The sequence below is a fragment of the Lycium barbarum genome, chromosome 4, assembly GCF_019175385.1.
Source record: "Lycium barbarum isolate Lr01 chromosome 4, ASM1917538v2, whole genome shotgun sequence".
Classification (NCBI taxonomy): Eukaryota; Viridiplantae; Streptophyta; class Magnoliopsida; order Solanales; family Solanaceae; genus Lycium; species Lycium barbarum.
The window spans coordinates 1,586,973-1,606,200 of NC_083340.1; the positions used below are offsets into that span (position 1 = coordinate 1,586,973).

At 33.2% G+C, this 19,228-nt stretch overlaps 2 protein-coding genes across 2 annotated transcripts; both read left to right on the forward strand.

Annotated features, from left to right (window-relative positions):
- The first annotated feature begins 9,941 nt into the window (after positions 1–9,941).
- Positions 9,942–13,839, forward strand: LOC132634773 (phosphatidylinositol 4-kinase gamma 4-like). The gene is made up of 2 exons (XM_060350837.1): positions 9,942–12,463; positions 13,215–13,839. Exons 1-2 carry the CDS (start codon positions 11,126–11,128, stop codon positions 13,599–13,601), a joined length of 1,725 nt encoding a protein of 574 aa, XP_060206820.1. The 5' UTR covers positions 9,942–11,125; the 3' UTR covers positions 13,602–13,839.
- Positions 13,840–16,707: 2,868 nt separating this feature from the next.
- LOC132638050 (uncharacterized) lies at positions 16,708–17,773 on the forward strand. Its single transcript, XM_060355042.1, has one exon. It carries the CDS (start codon positions 17,040–17,042, stop codon positions 17,628–17,630), a length of 591 nt encoding a protein of 196 aa, XP_060211025.1. The 5' UTR covers positions 16,708–17,039; the 3' UTR covers positions 17,631–17,773.
- The last annotated feature ends 1,455 nt before the right edge of the window (positions 17,774–19,228 follow it).

The following is a 19,228-nucleotide window of genomic DNA, read 5'->3' on the forward strand; positions in this document are numbered from 1 at the left end:
ATAGGATCGTGGTTGTGGCACTTGAATTGTGCCATCCTTGGGTGCCCAGTCTTAACACTAGTCAGATGGATATTACCTGATAAGTGGTTAATGATCAGTTGCTTTTGACCGAGTTCGTGTATGATATTAGTTTACTAACTCATTATGCAAATCTTGTCATTTTAGGTTTTATACGAATGCTGGAGTCTTACTCTATCTGGTTGATTGAATACTCTAAATCAGAGTAGTTGGGTCTAGACTTTGATTAGCAAGCCTTGAAGAAGGTTGCATTGAATGCGGGAACGATTTCGGAGAGCATAGAGTAGACAAAAGTCTTATAGTGATAAACAAGATTGTGATTTGAAGCTTATGAAAGGGAGTAATTTGAAAGTTCTCAATACGAAATGAGTCATGAGATTCAGTCGAACGGCAGGCAAAATCTTAGGTATATTGTTTCTTGTGGGATTTGGATCGAATCAGGTTGGTGCATGTAAACTTGCTTTACCTCTGTGATTGTCTGTTGTTCATATCTCGTGTTTCACGTGTCCATGCTTAGATCATATATTCGTAATGATAGCCATGATTCAGTCCAAAAAAAAAAAAAAAGTGGAGCTAGATTAAAATTTGACATGCGAAGAAGGTTCAATATCTATTGTAAAGACAAGTGCGATAATTGAGCTCGAACAAGGTTTCTTAAGTGGAAGGATGGTGTGCAAATCATGTTTTTTAAGGCTTTATTAGGATATCGATATCGTCTCTAGTTGAGTTGTTTGAGCTTGAGAAGACAATGCGATTTTATTAAGAAAACAAGTGTGATAGGCCCTGATAAGGTTGGGTTGGACCAAAATATAGCTTGGAGCAGGTAAAATTTCCTTTTCTCTTCGAACAAGAAAAATTCATAACTTAAATTTATAAATAAAGGAGTTAATTACATGTCTACTCACCCACAATTTTCCTTTACAGAAAAATTGAAATATTTCATTAAGAATAGAACTTTAACTAGTGTTGACAGTGGACGTACTTTCGGGCTTTTGGCCGCAAATGCAGAAAAATTAGGACCAAAATAATAGGGATTTCAATTTTAATATTTTAAGTAAATTATAATAGGGAAGTCGAACGAGAAATTTATGTTTATTGATTAGGGTTAGTATATTCCTTGGTTTGCCTCCTGGCTACCAAAAATAACAGTGAGTTTTTATTTTTTCAAAAATATATTTGTCAAAGTAAAAAGATTCCAAAAATAACTGTGATATCTTTTATTTTTCCAAAAATTAAATCAACATTTTAAGGTCCTTCACGCTTTTAATATAATATAGATTATTTAGTTTCATTTTTATTTTACTAAACCTCTTTATTTAGAGGATTTTCTTTTTTTGAATGTTTTACGTTTTCTTCTGTTTATCCTTAATATTTGAGTTTAATCGAAAAGAGCCATGTAATAGGATAAAATTAGAATTTTAAATAATATATTTTGTCTTCTTAGATATTTTTTTTTCTTCATCCGGTGTCTGGTACCCGCATTGGAACCCGACTATATCCTGATTCACGCCGCATAAGGAACCATTCTTAAATATATTTGGAAAAAATGAAATTAAATAGATTTAATGAATTTCTTACTGTAATTATCAGATTTCTTCCAAATAATAATTTGACCAAACATTTTCACATTATGCTAGAACTTATATCATTGATCATTTCATGAAAGTTTTAAACAATTTAACTACTGGACATAACTGTATTACCTATTCCGTAAAAATGTTCTGAGATCCCTAAATAGTTAATTCTTGAATATCTAATCTATTAAATCCTACAATTTAGATATCCTGCGAATTAGAATTTTGATAAAATAAGATAATGGGTTAGTGCGTACTTGTCGCCATATGCACTGAATCAACTTAATAACATGAACAAAAATAAGTGTCATCGTAGGAAATGAAGACAAAAATTGGCAAGCGTTTATAATTATGTCCTTAGTATTAAAGAAGTAGCCCTCTTTAATATTGTTCAATTCTAAATAAAATCTACTCCAATAAATAGAGATAGTTTAGTAAAGCTCCACATTGTATTTATTGATGGAGGGAGAGTGTACTAATTTGGATTCCATTTCTAGCATTCGGTGTCACTCCACTATTTGGATCCTTATTTTTTTTGGTGTGCACGATACACTGAATTTAAAATTTAGAAATTCCGATTCACATGCTTTTAGTATAAATTATCCTCTTTTACACAATGATTATATTTAAAAATCAATTAGTTAAAATTGTTTGCAACAAACGTGTTTTATTAATCTGAAAAAAAAAGGAGATAAATAACATAATTATCATATTATATTACACTAATAGTGAAGATTTTACACGACTACTTTGTATAACTGAAATTACAATTTATTTATGTAATTATGCCAAAAAGCAAGGCAAGCCATTTAATAATGGACTGATGACTCTCATAACTCCCATTTTAATCTCCCTAATACTAATCAACCACTCAATTCTAACTAATTGTCGCAGTGGCAATTAATCAATTTCTTTTATATCCATTACGATTTATTTGCGTCCATTCTTATTCTTAATATTTCATTATTTTAAATTATCTTTCAATTAAAAAAATGATAGTCAATAAATAAACCGATACACAAATAGAGGGTTCGGATTCAAACCCTTAATACGAAATTAACTTTATCAGGAAGCATCTTCCATAGTGGAAGATTTTTGGGTACAATTCTGATAGTCGGGCCCAATCGGGTATTGAATAATTTCTATGAAAAGAAAATTTTCTTCAAATCTTATTTCGAAAAAGGGCCAAATATACCCATGTACCATAGAAAAAGGGTTATACTCGTTATATTTTGGGTCCAAATATACCCCAAAAATTATATTACTTTACTCAGATCTACCCCTCCATCGTTAAAGTTTACTAAGGTGAAGTCCAATCCAAATAATATTAATATTTTAATGAAGTAAATATCATGTGACTTGACACCTCACTGATCAAATTCAATTTTAGCACTCCCCTCGCTATCATCTTCCACCGCACCTCTCCCTTAGTACTAAGAAGAACCTAACTTGCCACCTCACTGACCAAACTCAATTTTATCACTCCCCTGCCTATCATCTTCCACCGCACCCCTCCCTTAGTACTAAGAAGAATCTAACTTCTCAGCATATATTTATCATACTAAGAGTCAAATATAGCCCATAATGGTATATAAGTCATCCAGCCTATTCGGACTTGGACAGTTTGGGCCGAGAATTTATATTGATGGGTCAAGTAGGGATATCCAATAGTCCAAATTGATCCATAAGAAGACTTATATCAACAAAATAGAAAGATTCTTTGGTTTAGTTTGTTATGTATGTTCTTTTTCTGCATTTTCATACATCCTTACACAGTAGAAGGAAAAGAAATCATCTTGTTTTGGTAGTTAAACATATTATAACTATCAAAACATTTTCTTTATTGACTTGATTGGAATTGACGTATAGTTGTTGACTGATTATATTATAACATGTTGCTTAACTTAAATCGATCCAACTCATCTTGGCCAATGATAGTCGAGTTATAATTTGTTTATCAACTTTATCCGTTTCGATCCATCTAAATTTAACTCAACCTTCTTGTTTGACAACCTAAAACTCACCAAGAGAAAAAAGAAAACGAAAAAATTAATGAAATTAAAGTTTTGCGCTGCTTTCTTCAGCTTGAAATTAGTCAAATCTGAACATTCAAAAAGAAAAGAAAAATTATAAAAGCTGAAAAAGAGACAATGTCTGACTCAGAGCCACCCTCAACGGTCTATAGGAAGTGAACCGACAAGTAAGCTCCCCTCTCTATTTTTTTAACTTAAAATTTTGTCAAGAGCAAAGCACCGTTATGAAGTGTGTGTATGAACGTTGAATAAATTGTTCATATCTATAATAAATGAAAATTTTAATATCAATAAAGGTTTAGAGGAGAAAAATACTGGGCTCCACTGAACGAGTAATCAATGGCGAAATCAGAAAGTTCGCTAAGACGGTTCAAGGTTTTAATATATGTATAACAAGTAATTTTTGACATATATAACCAATATAGTTTCCTAATAAAGGACTATGCCCCTGTGTCTAATGATAACAGCGGTCCAGCCGGCTGGTTAGTTGTGCAGAAGAAAAAATCGCATCTCAAAAATAAGTCACCTTTGTTTCACAAAGGGTTGCATTTTTTTGTTTGGTTTCTCGTTTGGAATCGCATTAGGGTATAACTAAATATGAATTCGTGTTGGGAGGTTCAACATTAGAGGTAAACTGCTCCCTAACGAAAATGATTCTAAAATCTAGAATTCGAATCTGAAACTTCTAATTAAGGATGAAGTTTACCAGAACGTTGTTTGTAAACCGTAAAGGATTGTATTACTATAATAACTTAAAATAAGCACGTCAAAGTACCACCAAAGGATGTGGTGCAGCGGATGAGGTTGTTCCTTCCTTAATCAAAGGTCTCGAGTTCGAGCCCTAGGCATGAAAAAATTCTTGGTAGGGAATAGAGCCGTCAAAATGGGCCTGGCCCTTGAGGCCAGCCCAACCCAATCCGCTAATGGGGTAGGGTTGGGCTAGGATTTTTTTAAGCTCATTTAAATTGAAGCTTATAAGCCCAGCCCAAGTCAGCTGGCTGGCCCTTGAGGCTTGACCGAGGCCGGGCCGAGGTCAGCCCGTGGGCCAAAAGGCTATTTAGATTAATTAAAACCTTAAAAGAAGATTGTGAAAAAAAAAAAGTAAAATCTAGAAATAGTGATTACCAAATAAGTCTTAGTATCTTACACATTACTTTACTCATGTAACTTTAAATTCTAATCACCAAGTATAGAAGTTGTATTCATGACTGAAATTTAAAAGAAAATTGTGAAAAAAGAAGTAAAAAAATAGGAATAGTTATTATTGAATTAGTCTTAGTATCTTACATATTTTTCTTATTTAGCGTTAAATCCCTAATACTAAATTCCTAATCGCCAAGTATGCCTACTAAAATTTCTAATCACCAAGCGTAAAAGTTCCATCATGAAATTGTCAAAAACTTGTTACTCGAAATAGTTGCAGAGCTTTACTAAATTTAAAATGGTAATATTTTAAGCGAATTTAAATATTAAGTATTAGTTTCTAAAATCTAGTTATTTGATAATGCTTAACTAATTAAATTTGCATATGAATGTAGACTAAGATGGAGATGTTAATTAAGACACCTTTATCACAAACGGATTCAAATGTGCTCGACGATGTATAGGTGTTTATTTTATATAAGTTGTCGTAAAATTATGTACTTTCATATAATTGTATGTTACAAAAATATAACAAATTGGTATACTTAGAGGTTCGAATTTAGATTGAAAACAAATTTTCTTATAAAAAAAATTGGAAAAAAAATGAAGGGCTAGCCCGCACCAGCCCACGTCCCTTGTAGGGATGGGTTGGGCTTGCCATTTTAAGGCCCTTACAAGTGAAGGGCCGGCCCGCCCCAGCGCCCTAGCCCATCAAATTCGTTGGCCAGCGAGGCTTGGGCTGGGTTGGGCTGGCCCATTTTGACCGCTCTAGTAGGGAACGCTTCCCCGAATGGGTCATACGTAGCGCAAGTCCAGATATAATCGGACTCCAATACGAATACCGAACACTGAGTGGGGACAAAAAAAATAAGCACGTCCAAATGGATGCAACAGAACAAATAACGACTGTCCGAGCTCTCTCTCTTTTTTTTTTTTTTAATTTGTTAATTTTTATCTTTTCGTGTTCATGATGTATTTTTTTTATTTACACTAGTCTGTTAGTATTCTCGAACATTAGAATCCATCACTATATTACTTTGATTAATTCAGGCACCAACCATTCCAGCATACTCTTTTATATAATAACACGGACACGTACCTCAAATTGTCAATTATTATCGATCTCTTAAAGTTACATGTTTACTTTTTTTTCTTTGTTATTATGTTTGGGGACAATAATTAAGGGCGCTTTTGTTACATTGAGATACAAGGTTCAATGAACATGTCCACTTGCCATTTCTTTATTATACAAAGAACCTTCCTTTGTAGCTTTGTAAGTTTCAATAGTGACACAAAGTTTTTTTTTTCAAGAAATTAGAGGAGACAAAAGAATGTGATACATCATTAAGTTAGACTAAAGTAAACTGTAATTTAGAACTTTAATTATACGAATAGTACTATTCTTATCCTTGTTAGATCGATATCTATTAAATGCATTTGAGTACTTTGTTACAATTATTGTACATTGTGACTGAACTTCAGATCTATGCACCCTTTTTTGATCGGTTGAAACTTCAAATTAAAGATTTTTTGCTTGTAGTTTTGTTTTCTTGCAGCTTGAAGTATGGAGATGCAAGAATTCAATATTAAAATAAACGAATATTAGCACATATTGTCCCTCAAATATTAATAAATTTTAATTTTGATTGTGATTTTTGGTTAAGCACGCTGCACATTTAACCTTCAAAATCAATTGATGTGTACATTATTGATCCCTCAAACTATGAATATTCACAAATTAACGAAGTGTTAAGTGTGAAATATCTAATTATCGATGTATTATATTAAATTTGTATTATTACTCCATATTTGAGAGTGATATATTTCTAAAAGTACTCTAAATATCAGATATTTCCTACAAAAACAAAAAAACAAAAAAAATGCATATTTAAATTAATTGGAGATTAAAGATGCTTCGAAGTGTGCAAGCTGGCCCGATCAGGGGATCATCACGATTATAATCAAAAAAAATTGAAGGATAAATATATTTAGCCACATATTACACGGATTAAAAATAAAATATCGATAATTGAGGGACCACCTTAAAAGGGGTGACATTTGGAGTACGACCTTTAGCATTAGCTTTTGATGTACATGAGTCATAATTTCTTAGCGAAACATCGACCCGCAAAGTTCTTACTACCTAGCACATGAGTCATAATTTCTTAGCTAAATACAATTGATCAACTTTTGAAATTGTAGGAATAGTCTCGTTTAAATTGAAACAAATTAAAAAAAAAAACTTACAAACTATTCGCCTGTCCACAAAATAAGTGTCTCTTTAGCTCATTTCACGTCCATTATGAAAAATAATAAATACGAGGTATAATTTACTTAATTACCCCTATTTATTAGATGTTTCTTGAGAATTAAGCACTTTTAAGAAGAAGTAATTCTTTAATATAATGATATGGTTGGAAATAATAGTACTATTTTTTTTTTTGAATTCCTAAAGTGATACTTATCATGGGATAATTTTTTTTTCCTAAAGCGACACTTATTTTAAAACTGAGGAGCATTAAGTTGGAATGTCCTCTCTCACCAAATAGTCTATAGTTTATGCATTTACGGGAATACACATTTAAGGACATGCTTAGTGAGCTTAATAAATAAATAAGCTTTCACAAATTACCAAGTTTTTACTGTTTTACTTTTACTCTAATTATTGAAAGGAGAGAAAAAGGTAATAGAGCTTCAAAGGGAGCATTTCTTCTAGGAGACATGAATTAACATTAATTGTTAATTTTCAAGAGAGATTTTCTGGATATGTAATGCTAATTTGGAACCCATTTCTGTTGCCCCGGTGTTTTACTGTGTCACTCCACTGTCTGGTATCGTTTTTTAGTGTGCAGTACCGTGAATTTTAAAAAATATTCTAAATATTAATCATTTTATCACTTAATTACTCATGCATTATTAAATTTATATTATTACTTCATATTTGAGGATAATGTACTTTAACATAAAGGGATCAAAAGCACATATTTAAGTAATTGAAGGTTAAATGTGTTGTGCATAAGACGGAAATGAAAATTTACCCACGACCGAGGGACCAAAAGTGCTATTATCCATTTTTATTTGCACAAACGATGAAATCAATAAATGATTATGGTTTAACTTTCGAAATTCCAATTAACAAAAACATTTTGTTAAATTAAACATGCCATTAGTAAGCTTATAGAATATTCTAGGATGAGCTTCTGCTATTTATTTATTTTCTTTTATGGATGCTTAAGCAACACAGACTATCCTCATCGATCGCATCTAAATGATATAGAGATGTATGATCAATTGTATTTTAACTTTGTATATACTTGTGATTAAAGAATCACTTAAACAATGATATTATTTCAAAATTAATTACCTGAAATTGTTTACAACAAACTTGACTTAGTAGCCTGAAAAAGGAGATAAAATAACATAATTTATCCTATTACATTACACTAATAGTAAAGATTTTACACTTTATATATCCATTACGAATTATTCGCATTAATTTTTATTCTTACGTTTTCATAATTTAATTATTTTCTAATTAAGAAAATGCAACAACAACAACATACCCAGATTAATGATTAGAGCTCTCGAATTTGAGCCCTGCATGTGGAGTTATTTTCGTTAGGGATTATTTTACCCTCAATGTGAGACTTGGTAGTAGTTTGGCGCACTGTACTTGTTTCTCCTTTCATATCGTGGTAGTAGCATTATTCTCGTAATTTCTTGTTCTTCAATTTCTATTACTATATGTTGTTTCTTGTGCTTCAGCCATCACATTATTTGGTCGTTGTTACTGTTTCTTGTTTTATGAATGCTATTTAATGCTTTCCTTATTATTTGCTAATTATTACTTATTTTTATTCTTTTTCAAACTGTTTTGATATGCTTTACTTGGACCGAGAGTCTTTCGAAAATAACTTCTCTACCTCCGAAGTAGGTTAAGGCCCGTGTCACTCTCTCTGCCCAGACCCCACATGTGGAATTACAATGGTATGTTGTTGTTGTGACTAGGGGTGTACATAGATCGGGTTGGTTCGAATTTTTCAATACCAAACCAAATTAATTGTGTCGGGTTTTTAAATCGATAAACTAAACCAAATCAATTAAAGTTGGTTTTTTTTATTTTTCGGGTTTTTTCCCAAAAACTTTTCATACAACATATAACTTTTACTTCAAATATTTCTTTAGTCCTAGTAAGACACAGCTATATAATTAAGGTGTTTCTTAAGAAAAGAACAAAAATGTGAAATGAGTGATGGCATTATAATAAAATATTCAACAAAAAAGATAATGAATTAGCATAAAATAAATTTAGCTAATTAATAAGGCATAATGAAAATGATCATCATCTAAAATTACTAAATTATGCTAAAATAAGTACGGCTAGTAGTATTAATTACAGGATAAAGAAAAAAATAAAATTAAGTTATGTATTTTCATTGTTTAAATTAACAATGCAGAACTAAATAATAAATATCCAACATTATTATCATTCCTAGTGTAAGGCTTGAATTACTTTTGATAGCATTAATATTGATTCAATTTTGACTTTGGTTGAGTAATAACATCTATGAGCTATAAATCTTATTGGAATATTCAAAATTTTAAGTCCAAACTCGAAATAATATGTTAAAAGACAAAAATTATGAAAAACTTCAGAGATATTAATAAATTACATTATAAGTAAACCTTTATGTATAAAATATTTTAAAAATTTATATACATGTAATTTCGGATTGATTTGGTTCGATTTGACTTTTTTAGATAAAATCAAACAAAACCAATTATGATCGCTTTTTTTTTCAACACCAAACCAAGTCAAATCAAACAACTAGTCGATTTTTTTTTCGATTTGATTTGAATTATCGATTTAATGTTGTTTGTTGATTTATTTTGTACACTCATAGTTGTGACTTGTGAGACTTTCCGGCTCTAATCGAATAGCTGGACCTCAATGTATGTACCAGACTCTGAATAAAAAAAAATAGTAAAGATACTACGTATAAGTTTCAACCAAAGATACTACGTATTAAGAAGAAATTCTTACTTCGAATATTAGTTTCAACCAAAGTTTGAGTGACACTGACACATGAAATAATTTGAGATAAAGTTATAAGATACTACGTATAAGATAATAAAGTTATATAAATTTCAATAAATAAAAGCTATGCTTCTCAATGCTTATATGAGTCATATAGTCAAAAGCAAATTAGCTTCACTAACGGCTATAATTCCGCTAATTCCACTCTTCCTTCACCTTCTCTTTCTCTTACATCATCGGAAAAAACAACTTCAAAAAACCGGCGATTAAACCGGAGATAATACTGTTTCAATTTTCCGACATGTAACCAAACCAAAGCTTTCAATATCCAATTACGGGAAATGCAGGGAGGATAAATAAACATTATAAATTTTATTCAAAAAAAAAAAAATCCTTCCTATTTGCCATGTAGTTGTAATAATTATATAAGGTTTTATTCATTTATACATTTGAATTTTGATTCTTTCCTAACTTGGTAAAGAATCCACTATCCTTGTGGAAAAAAAGAAAAAAAAATTATTTGCCCCCAAAGTTCCAGTGATCTCACTTTTCTTTGCACTCTTTTTGTGCCCTGGTGTTGTTTGATAAAATTCCCCAAAGGAAAAAGATCCCATTTTGATATATAAGCTTTGATTCATTGACCCATTAGCCTTTTGATTCTTTCTTACTTGGTAAAGAATCCACTATCCTTGTGGAAAAAAAGAAAAAAAAATTATTTGCCCCCAAAGTTCCAGTGATCTAACTTTTCTTTGCACTCTTTTTGTGCCTTGGTGTTGTTTGATAAAATTCCCCAAAGGAAAAAGATCCCATTTTGATATATAAGCTTTGATTCGTTGACCCATTAGCCTTTTGATTCTTTCTTACTTGGTAAAGAATCCACTATCCTTGTGGAAAAAAGAAAAATTGCACCCTTTTGTGCCTTCCACTTGTTTGATAAAATTCCCCAAAGAAGTGAATCATTGAAGCTTTACTGCATTTCTGAGGAGTTTTTGATCATTATTGAATTGGGCATTTCCTGTATAACAGTTTAGGTTATGCTCTATTTAGGTTTCTAAAAGTTGAATCTTGATTGCTTTGAGTTCTTTCATTGGTTTTTGATTTCATCTCTTTTTTGTGTATTCTTAGTTTTTCTTTGTTTTCTTTTGTGGGTAAGAAAGGTAGAGTCTTTTGGTAAAAGGGGTTACATTTCTGCATTAAGGATTTAAGATTGAGCCATTTTGCGCATAGTTGATGCCTTGTTTGAGATTTTGAACACTTACATAGTCATCAAGGGGTCAAGAACTTGAGGCTGGTTTTGTAAAGCGTTAGATATCATCACAATGTCAGCTGTTGATGTGGCTTTGAGTCCGGTACAGGAAGAATCTGTCCGGGCTACGAGGCATATCTATGGCCCATTGGCGCTTTGCACAAACGAATCGATTGTAATATACATCACTGTAGCTGGTTCTGTGATTCCAATGCGCGTGTTGGAGTCTGATTCGATTGGGGAAGTGAAACTTAAGATCCAAACATGTAAAGGGTTTGTGGTTAAGATGCAGAAGCTAGTTTTCGGAGGTAGAGAGCTGGCGAGAAATGAATCTTTGGTTAGGGACTATGGAGTCAGTAATGGGAATGTTTTGCATATGGTCTTCAAGATATCTGATCATCTTGTTATCACTGTTCGGACCACTTGTGGGATGGAATTTGAATTTCCTGTTGACAGGCATCAAGATATCGGGTACCTAAAGCGTACCATATTGAAGAAAGGCAAAGACTTTGGTGAGGAGCTTAAGGTTCAAGAGCTTTTTTGTAATGGTGAGAAGCTTGAGGATCAGAAGCTAATCGATGATATTACTGCTGATGCTGTGATTCACTTGGTAGTTCAGAAATTCGCAAAGCTTCGTGCTAAGCATGCCGAGAGAGATGTTGAACTTTCTGTTATTGCAGCTAATTGGAATGAGAAGACCCAAAGTTGGGGTGTACATGAAGGAAATAAACCTGATAGATACTTGTTGGTGGAACCTTTTGTTGTTAATCCAAATATAGAACTGCCTGGATATATATGGGACATGATCAACTCTGCAAGTGATGGGTTGACAAAAGGAAATAGACCGATCCGATCATCTGAAGGGACTGGAGGAGCTTATTTCATGCAGGATGGGTCTGGCAACAAGTATGTTGCTATTTTTAAGCCGATTGATGAGGAACCACTAGCTGTGAATAACCCTCAAGGGCTACCTTTATCAACCAATGGTGAAGGGTTGAAAAGGGGAACCCGAGTTGGAGAAGGTGCATTTAGAGAAGTTGCAGCTTTTCTACTGGACCATCCAAGGACTGGGCACCGAACATTGTCCAATTATGAGATTGGCTTTTCTGGTGTGCCTCCCACTGCTATGGTTCAGTGCTTGCACAATGCATTTCATCATCCCGATGGATTCGAGTGGTCATCTGAATACATTAAAGTTGGTTCGTTGCAGCTGTTTATGAAGAATGAAGGAAATTGTGAGGATATGGGTCCTGGGATATTTCCTCTTGAGGAAGTCCATAAGATTACTGTCTTTGACATAAGAACAGCGAATGCAGATAGGCATGCCGGGAATATTCTTGTGAGCAGGGAAGGAGAAGAAGGGCGAATCGTGCTTACGCCAATTGACCATGGCTACTGCTTGCCTGAGAATGTAAGCTATGATTCTGTTATTCCCTATAAATGTTGTTTGACAAATTAGGTGTTAACAAATGCCAGGATTGTGATTGCTTCCTTGCGAGTAAATTTTTCATTTTGACTAACTTGATTATTGCGTATGGAAGTTCTTAGAATCCTAAAGGCAGTGGCAGAGCCACCTTTTTCCGAGGGGATTATACTGTGTAGATAGGTAAAAAAAATCTTTTTATGTTTATATACTATGTGTTGAATCCCCGTAGCTTCTTCGTATGTTTGCTTCTTTATATTTTGACTCCTTTTGTGAGCCTTATGAACACTAATATTTCGGTTATATGAAATCGATTCCTGTCGTGTGGAGAAACTTTTGAGGCACGTAGCTTGGATGCCAAGTAATTTGTTCTTTCCCCGTGCATTGTTGGTAATGAGTCAGATATCAAGAAAAGTATGCTTACCCTGTCGATGGACTTAATATTATCCCTACACGATCTACTTGACAATAGGGATAGCGATGGTTTAACTATCTTTAGGTCCAGTTCGCTCCAGCAATTTACTTGAAAGTATTTGAAATTCTTAAGATCTGTGATATTGCTATATCTGTGTCACACTCCTGACTCATTATATCGAAGAATCTGCACTGACAAATGGAAAAATACATCCCTCTATTGTATATTAATTGAACATTTACTTGCTTTCAAAGAGTTGTTCTAATAACTGAAGTTTCTTCCTTTACAATCCAAAAATTTGCACTCACAAATTTGTTATTGCAGTTTGAAGATTGCACCTTTGATTGGCTCTATTGGCCACAAGCCCGTCAGCCTTATTCTCCAGAAACTATCAAGTATATCAAATCACTGGACGCTGAACAAGACATTGACCTTCTTAAGTTTTACGGATTGGATTTGTCTGTTGAATGTGCCCATACTCTTCGTATCTCAACCATGCTTCTGAAGAAAGGTGTGGAGAGAGGACTTACTCCCTTTGACATAGGAAGCATGATGTGCAGGGAAACCTTGAACAAGGAATCTGTTATTGAGGAAATCGTTCGTGATGCTCAAGATTCTATGCTTCCTGGCATGACTGAATCTGCATTTCTTGAAACTGTCTACAAGCTCATGGATATCAAGCTTGAGAAGCTAAACTATAAATCTTCCTAAGGATTGTAAGTATGTGTGTCTTTGGTCCTGTTGTATGTATATAGCATTCGGTCCATATATTATATAAATGGACTGAATGGAGATAGCGAAGGTGGATAACTGACTTTGTGTCTTATGGTCAGAAACCTTTTTTCCTCTCAGCTTCTGCTCATTACCAATTTGATGGTTTTCCAAATATGGAACAGAAGTTGCAATATGCAATAAATAAATAAAACAAACTGTTATTACAGTTGCCTTGTATCCTTTCTCAATGAGTATAGTGATACTGAGTTATTTGAATAAGGCAGACTTCTCTACTATTCTGTGGTCTGCGGACAAAGCTATCAAATTCCTTATCTCCGTAAGTACCAACTAACCTGTGAAATTTAATGTTTACTTGAGGATTATAATTTGAAGTGGAGCCTTGGCCTCCTTGTCTGACCAGGAGGTCACGGGTTCTGGTCTAGCCCTTTTTCCGTATCCGCGTATAACGGTAGCTTAGTGCACTAGGCTGGCCTTTTATTTGTGTACTTTTGATTTGAAGAGTCAAAAAGTTTTAGCTTGTGACAACTCTTTTTAAGAATTAGCTCAATCGGATAATTTATTGGAATTGTGATCGAAGTATAGAAAAATGACAGAACTAAGCAGAATAGTTAACATTAATGTGATCGAATTACAATTGTATTAGAGTTTGAAAAAGCACATTAAGTGTCCAAATTCAACATTTTCTGTTGGTAACTAACAATGACATATTATATAAAGATAATATAAAGATTTCTTTCTCAGAAGCTGTCAACACTATAAAAAGAAAATTTCCCATATACAGTTGTATAGCATCATTTTAGGCTAAAACAAGGTTTTGTGTTAACTTATCTCTTTGTTTTCACCCTACCCCACAAGGCCACAACTCCCGCTCTCTCACCAATTATAAGATAATGTTGTTCTAATTTTTTCTTTAATGTTTAATATATACATAGCATCTTTTTAGCTAGCTTTTTCAAACCATGCTCCGGGATATAACAATTACACCTCAATCTCGAACGCTTCATAATACAATAACTAGGCCTTAATGTTGAACAACGCTTCGCCAATCAACCTAGAAAACAACTTAAGAGTGTTGTTCTAATTAATTGACGGCAAAATTTAGTATCATTCATTCCTAACTGTTGTTGTTTGCTTAAGACTAAAAGCCACAGTAGTAATTTTGGTATTGGTTGTCTAATTCTCGTACATACCAAGGTTTTTTGCTTGCTAGCTGTCTCCCATATTTGCTGAAATAAACCTTCTTTAATGGTTAAAGGCAAAGGAAATCTATCATAAAGTAATTCTTTTTCTAGCATTATAGTTGCACTTTCATCTAATATTTGAATTTAGCAAAAAAATCTTTTCTTCTATCTTCTTTTGCCTTAGTGGAGTCAAATTTAGGGACTCATCCGCTTAAAAAAAACCTAAAAAAAAAAAGAAGCATTTATAGGTGTGATTTAGTAATCAATGAGGTGAGTTATGAATTATGAGGCCTCGTATTCAAATTTCAATGGATGCAATTTTTTTTTTTTTTTTTATCTATCTATGCTTTGGTGGTTATATTTGCCCCTCTACTATTTAAAAAATGTTTAATAATGTCATTCGTATCGGTCCATATATGCCCTCAATAATATGGACTGATAATATAACATTAAGGGCATGTATCGGATGTCCTTTATTATACTATCGGTCCATATATGCTCTAAATGTTATGGATCGATAGTATAAAATTAAGAGCATATATCTAGTGATGGTATAACGAAGGGCAATACAAAACCTTTTTCAATAGTAAAGGAAAAATATGACCCTTTTCCCTACCCGGATTTCATGCTAATAAGAAGTTGTAGGTATCTTTTTCCATCTGTCCAAACATTGGTAGACAAGGTCACCTGGATAACTGGATAATTTATGTTAATGAGAAGTTGTAGATATCTCATAAAATTAATTGAGGCGTGAGGAATCTGACTCGAACACAGTGATTAAAAGAAAAACATTCCATCCAACTCTTTTCCCGGGTCTCAATTCTTTTTAGAAAGAAAAAAAAAAAGTGGCAAGAGAACAGAAATTACGCATGGCAATTTGCAAAAAAGTCTCCATTTTCACACTCTCTCCACAGACAGTACTCTTTATCACTTTGCAAAATCAAAAAGAACACAAATTTCTCTCTCTTTCTCTCTGTCACTACTCACTTGTCATCAAACACCGATCCAAAAAAACAAAGTATCACTATCTTTATCTCAACTTTAAACACTTCACAAAGGTTCAGGAAAAAAAAAATGGTTAAGTCACGTAAACCACCAAGTGGACGTACAAATTTAGCTTCATGTATAGTAGTAACCATTTTCTTGATTTTCATCATCATTGCAATCTTCATCATTTAGTTCACAGTTTTCGAACCAAAATACCCCGTTATCGCTGTTAACTCTATTCAACTCCCTACATTCTCTACTTCTAACAACACCGTTAACTTCACGTTTTCTCAGTACGTGTCCATTGAGAACACAAACCATGATGTTTTTGCTCATTATGACAGTTCATTACAGTTGCTTTATTGGCGTAATCAAATTCGGTTATGTCCAAATTTCAGTGGATGCAAAAATACTATGTACTGATATCCCAATTATGTGACGATATTTAACTGGTCACAAAATATAAAAAAAAGTTTTTAAAATTTGTGATCTAAAATAAATTATAAAAATTTATATGCCTATAAATAATTTTATAAAGGGTAAAATGTGAAGTTTGAAATTAGATTATTATACTAAATATAAAAATATGTCATTCTTTTTTAGATTTATTAAAAAGGAAAAAGTGTCACATAAAATGGGAAAGAGGGAGTATACTCCCACTGTTTTAATTTATATGAACTCATTTGACTGGACACAAACTTTAAGATTTTTTTTTTTTTAAACTTGTGGTATTAAATGAGTCACACATATTTTGTGCGGCAATAAATCATTATATAAAGATAAATGGTTTGCCAATATAAAAAAGGGTCATTTCTTAGCATAGACTAAAAAGAAAATAGGTTCACATAAATTGAAACGGGAGAGTATAATTTATTTTCATCCGACCAAGTCTATGTGGACTTGAGTTACTTAATACTTGTGCTAGTAAGAAGTTGTATATATCCATAAAATTAATCGAGATATGCGCAAACTGACTCGAACATCACAATTTAAAAAAAATAAAAAAAAATCCACCGCTTAACTGTTTTCCCGGGTCTCAATTCTTTTAAAAAAAAATAAAAAGAAGTGACAAAAAGAACCAAAATTACGCAAACCAAATTGCAAAAAAGTCTCCATTTTCACACTCTCTCCACAGAAACAATCTTTATCACTTTGTTGCATCAGAAAGAACAAAAAACTTCTCTCAACTTCTCTCTGTCTTTATCTCAACTTTAAACACTTCACAAAGATTCAGAAGAAAAAAAAAATGGTTAAGTCACGTAAACCACCAAGTGGACGTACAAATTTAGCTTCATGTATAGTCGCAACCATTTTCTTGATTTTCATCATCATTGTAATCTTCATCATTTACTTCACCATTTTCAAACCGAAAAATCCTGTTATAACCGTTAACTCCATTCAACTTCCAACATTCTCTACTTCTAACAACACTGTTAACTTCACGTTTTCTCAGTACGTGTCCATTGAGAACCCAAACCATGATGTTTTTGCTCATTATGATAGTTCATTACAGTTGCTTTATTCGGGTAATCAAATCGGGTTTATGTTTGTACCCGCTGGTAAGATTAATTCGGGTCGGACTCAACATATGGCTGCTACATTTTCAGTTAAGTCTTTTCCTTTATTAGTGAATGGTGTGGGACCTACTACAGTTACTGATGGGTTAAGTGGGTTTAGTGGGTCTCGGGTCGGGCCAAGTATGGAAGTGGAGTCCAGGTTGGAAATGGCGGGTCGGGTCAGAGTGCTACATTTCTTTACGCATCATGTTGAGACTAAATCTGAATGTAGAGTGGCTATTTCTGTCAGTGATGGATTTGTTACAGCTTTCCACTGTTAATTTTTTTAGTACTGAGTTTTTTTTTTTTTTTTTTTGGTTTAGTTAATTTTTTGTTGTTTGGTGATGAATTTTTCAGAGGAATTGTAAATATTGTTTTAGCTAAAGGGGTGTCTTAATTAATTACATTTTATTGTTGTAGATAAGTTTTAGTTTTTTCTTTTTTGCCACCTGGCATCCGGTACTTATATTGGCTTGACTAAGTTTAGATTCTCGATGAAAAGTCCTATATTGAGGTAAAATGTTTTCTAAAAAAGACGATTTTGTACCTATGGCTCGAATTTGAAATCTTTGATTGAGGATAAAAGAGTACATATTTACTACTCCACCGCCTTAATTTTTAATTTGCTTGGTAACAGGTGAGTCCTGGCTTCTTTGATCTAGTCAAACGTAGAATATGGATTCTTTAATTTAGTATTTGAGTGTTACTTTCAAATTTTGTCCACTTAAAATATGTTTTGGAATAATAACTAAGCAGATAAAACAATGGGTAGACGGTTCCTTTTCCCCCAAATCAATGAAGAAGTGAGACATAAGTTGATTCTTCTGAAGAATCGAAAGCGAAGCGCTATGTCGGGGCGGGGGGACGGAAAAAGAAACGGCTCCGAAGAAAAAAATGGGGGTTCCCAATGCTTCTCCACGCTCAACGAGATGCGCCAACCTCGGGATGCTCTACTCCTAACCCCACAAGGTTCTGAGACGGAGCTTAACCTGAGTCTCGGTTAAGAAAGGTGATGATACACGTTTCACACGGCGCACGATTCCATGGATAGTTTCATTCGAAATCGTGATGGAGGACATAGCTTACGATCATCGGCTTTGATCATGCCACTAGGCATTTGATTAAGACATTGCACAATGATCCGAACACTTTGTCGCATGTCTTCCATACGAATACAGTAACGCAACGGAAGAATCAAGATCTCTCATTGAATTTGTGATGACTCAAGCTTCTTGCTTAATTTGTTTTATCAAAAAAAGCCAAAAAAAAAGGAACTCCTATTGTTTTGTTACAATATGTTAAAGTTCGCTTTTCTTATTAACATAAGTAGAAATTATGAAAGTGCTTATGCTTTTGAGTTTTATGAGCAACATTAGCTGGAAAGGATGTTCTTTGTTTCTTTCTGTTTGAAGTTAATGATTATTGATTGGCAAAAGACACTACTACTCTTTTGTAAGTAGTGCCAATTTAATATACTACTACTAAAAAGCAGATTAAGAATATACCAAAGTAAAGCAAAAGTATTACTATTAGAAGGAAAAAAACAACTTGGGATGAAAATGGTGAGGATTGTGGTTCAATTTATAGTAAGATAGTGGGTGATTAATGTGTGATATAACAGTTAATAAAGTAGGATAGAAATCATGCAAGATCAAGGTTGTGGTTCAATTTATATTTATTCGTTCGCTTTGGATCTCGCTCATAAGCTCCAAAACGAGCAAATAGCTTGCTTTGGACCTCGCTCAGCGAGGTTTTGGTCTTGTTCCACACCTGGCCAATTTTAATATCTATTTCTCCGAAACGGAGCATTTTCAACGTACAATATCTAGATTCCACATTAACACACAGATTGGTTCCATATCGCCAAAATCACTATTGG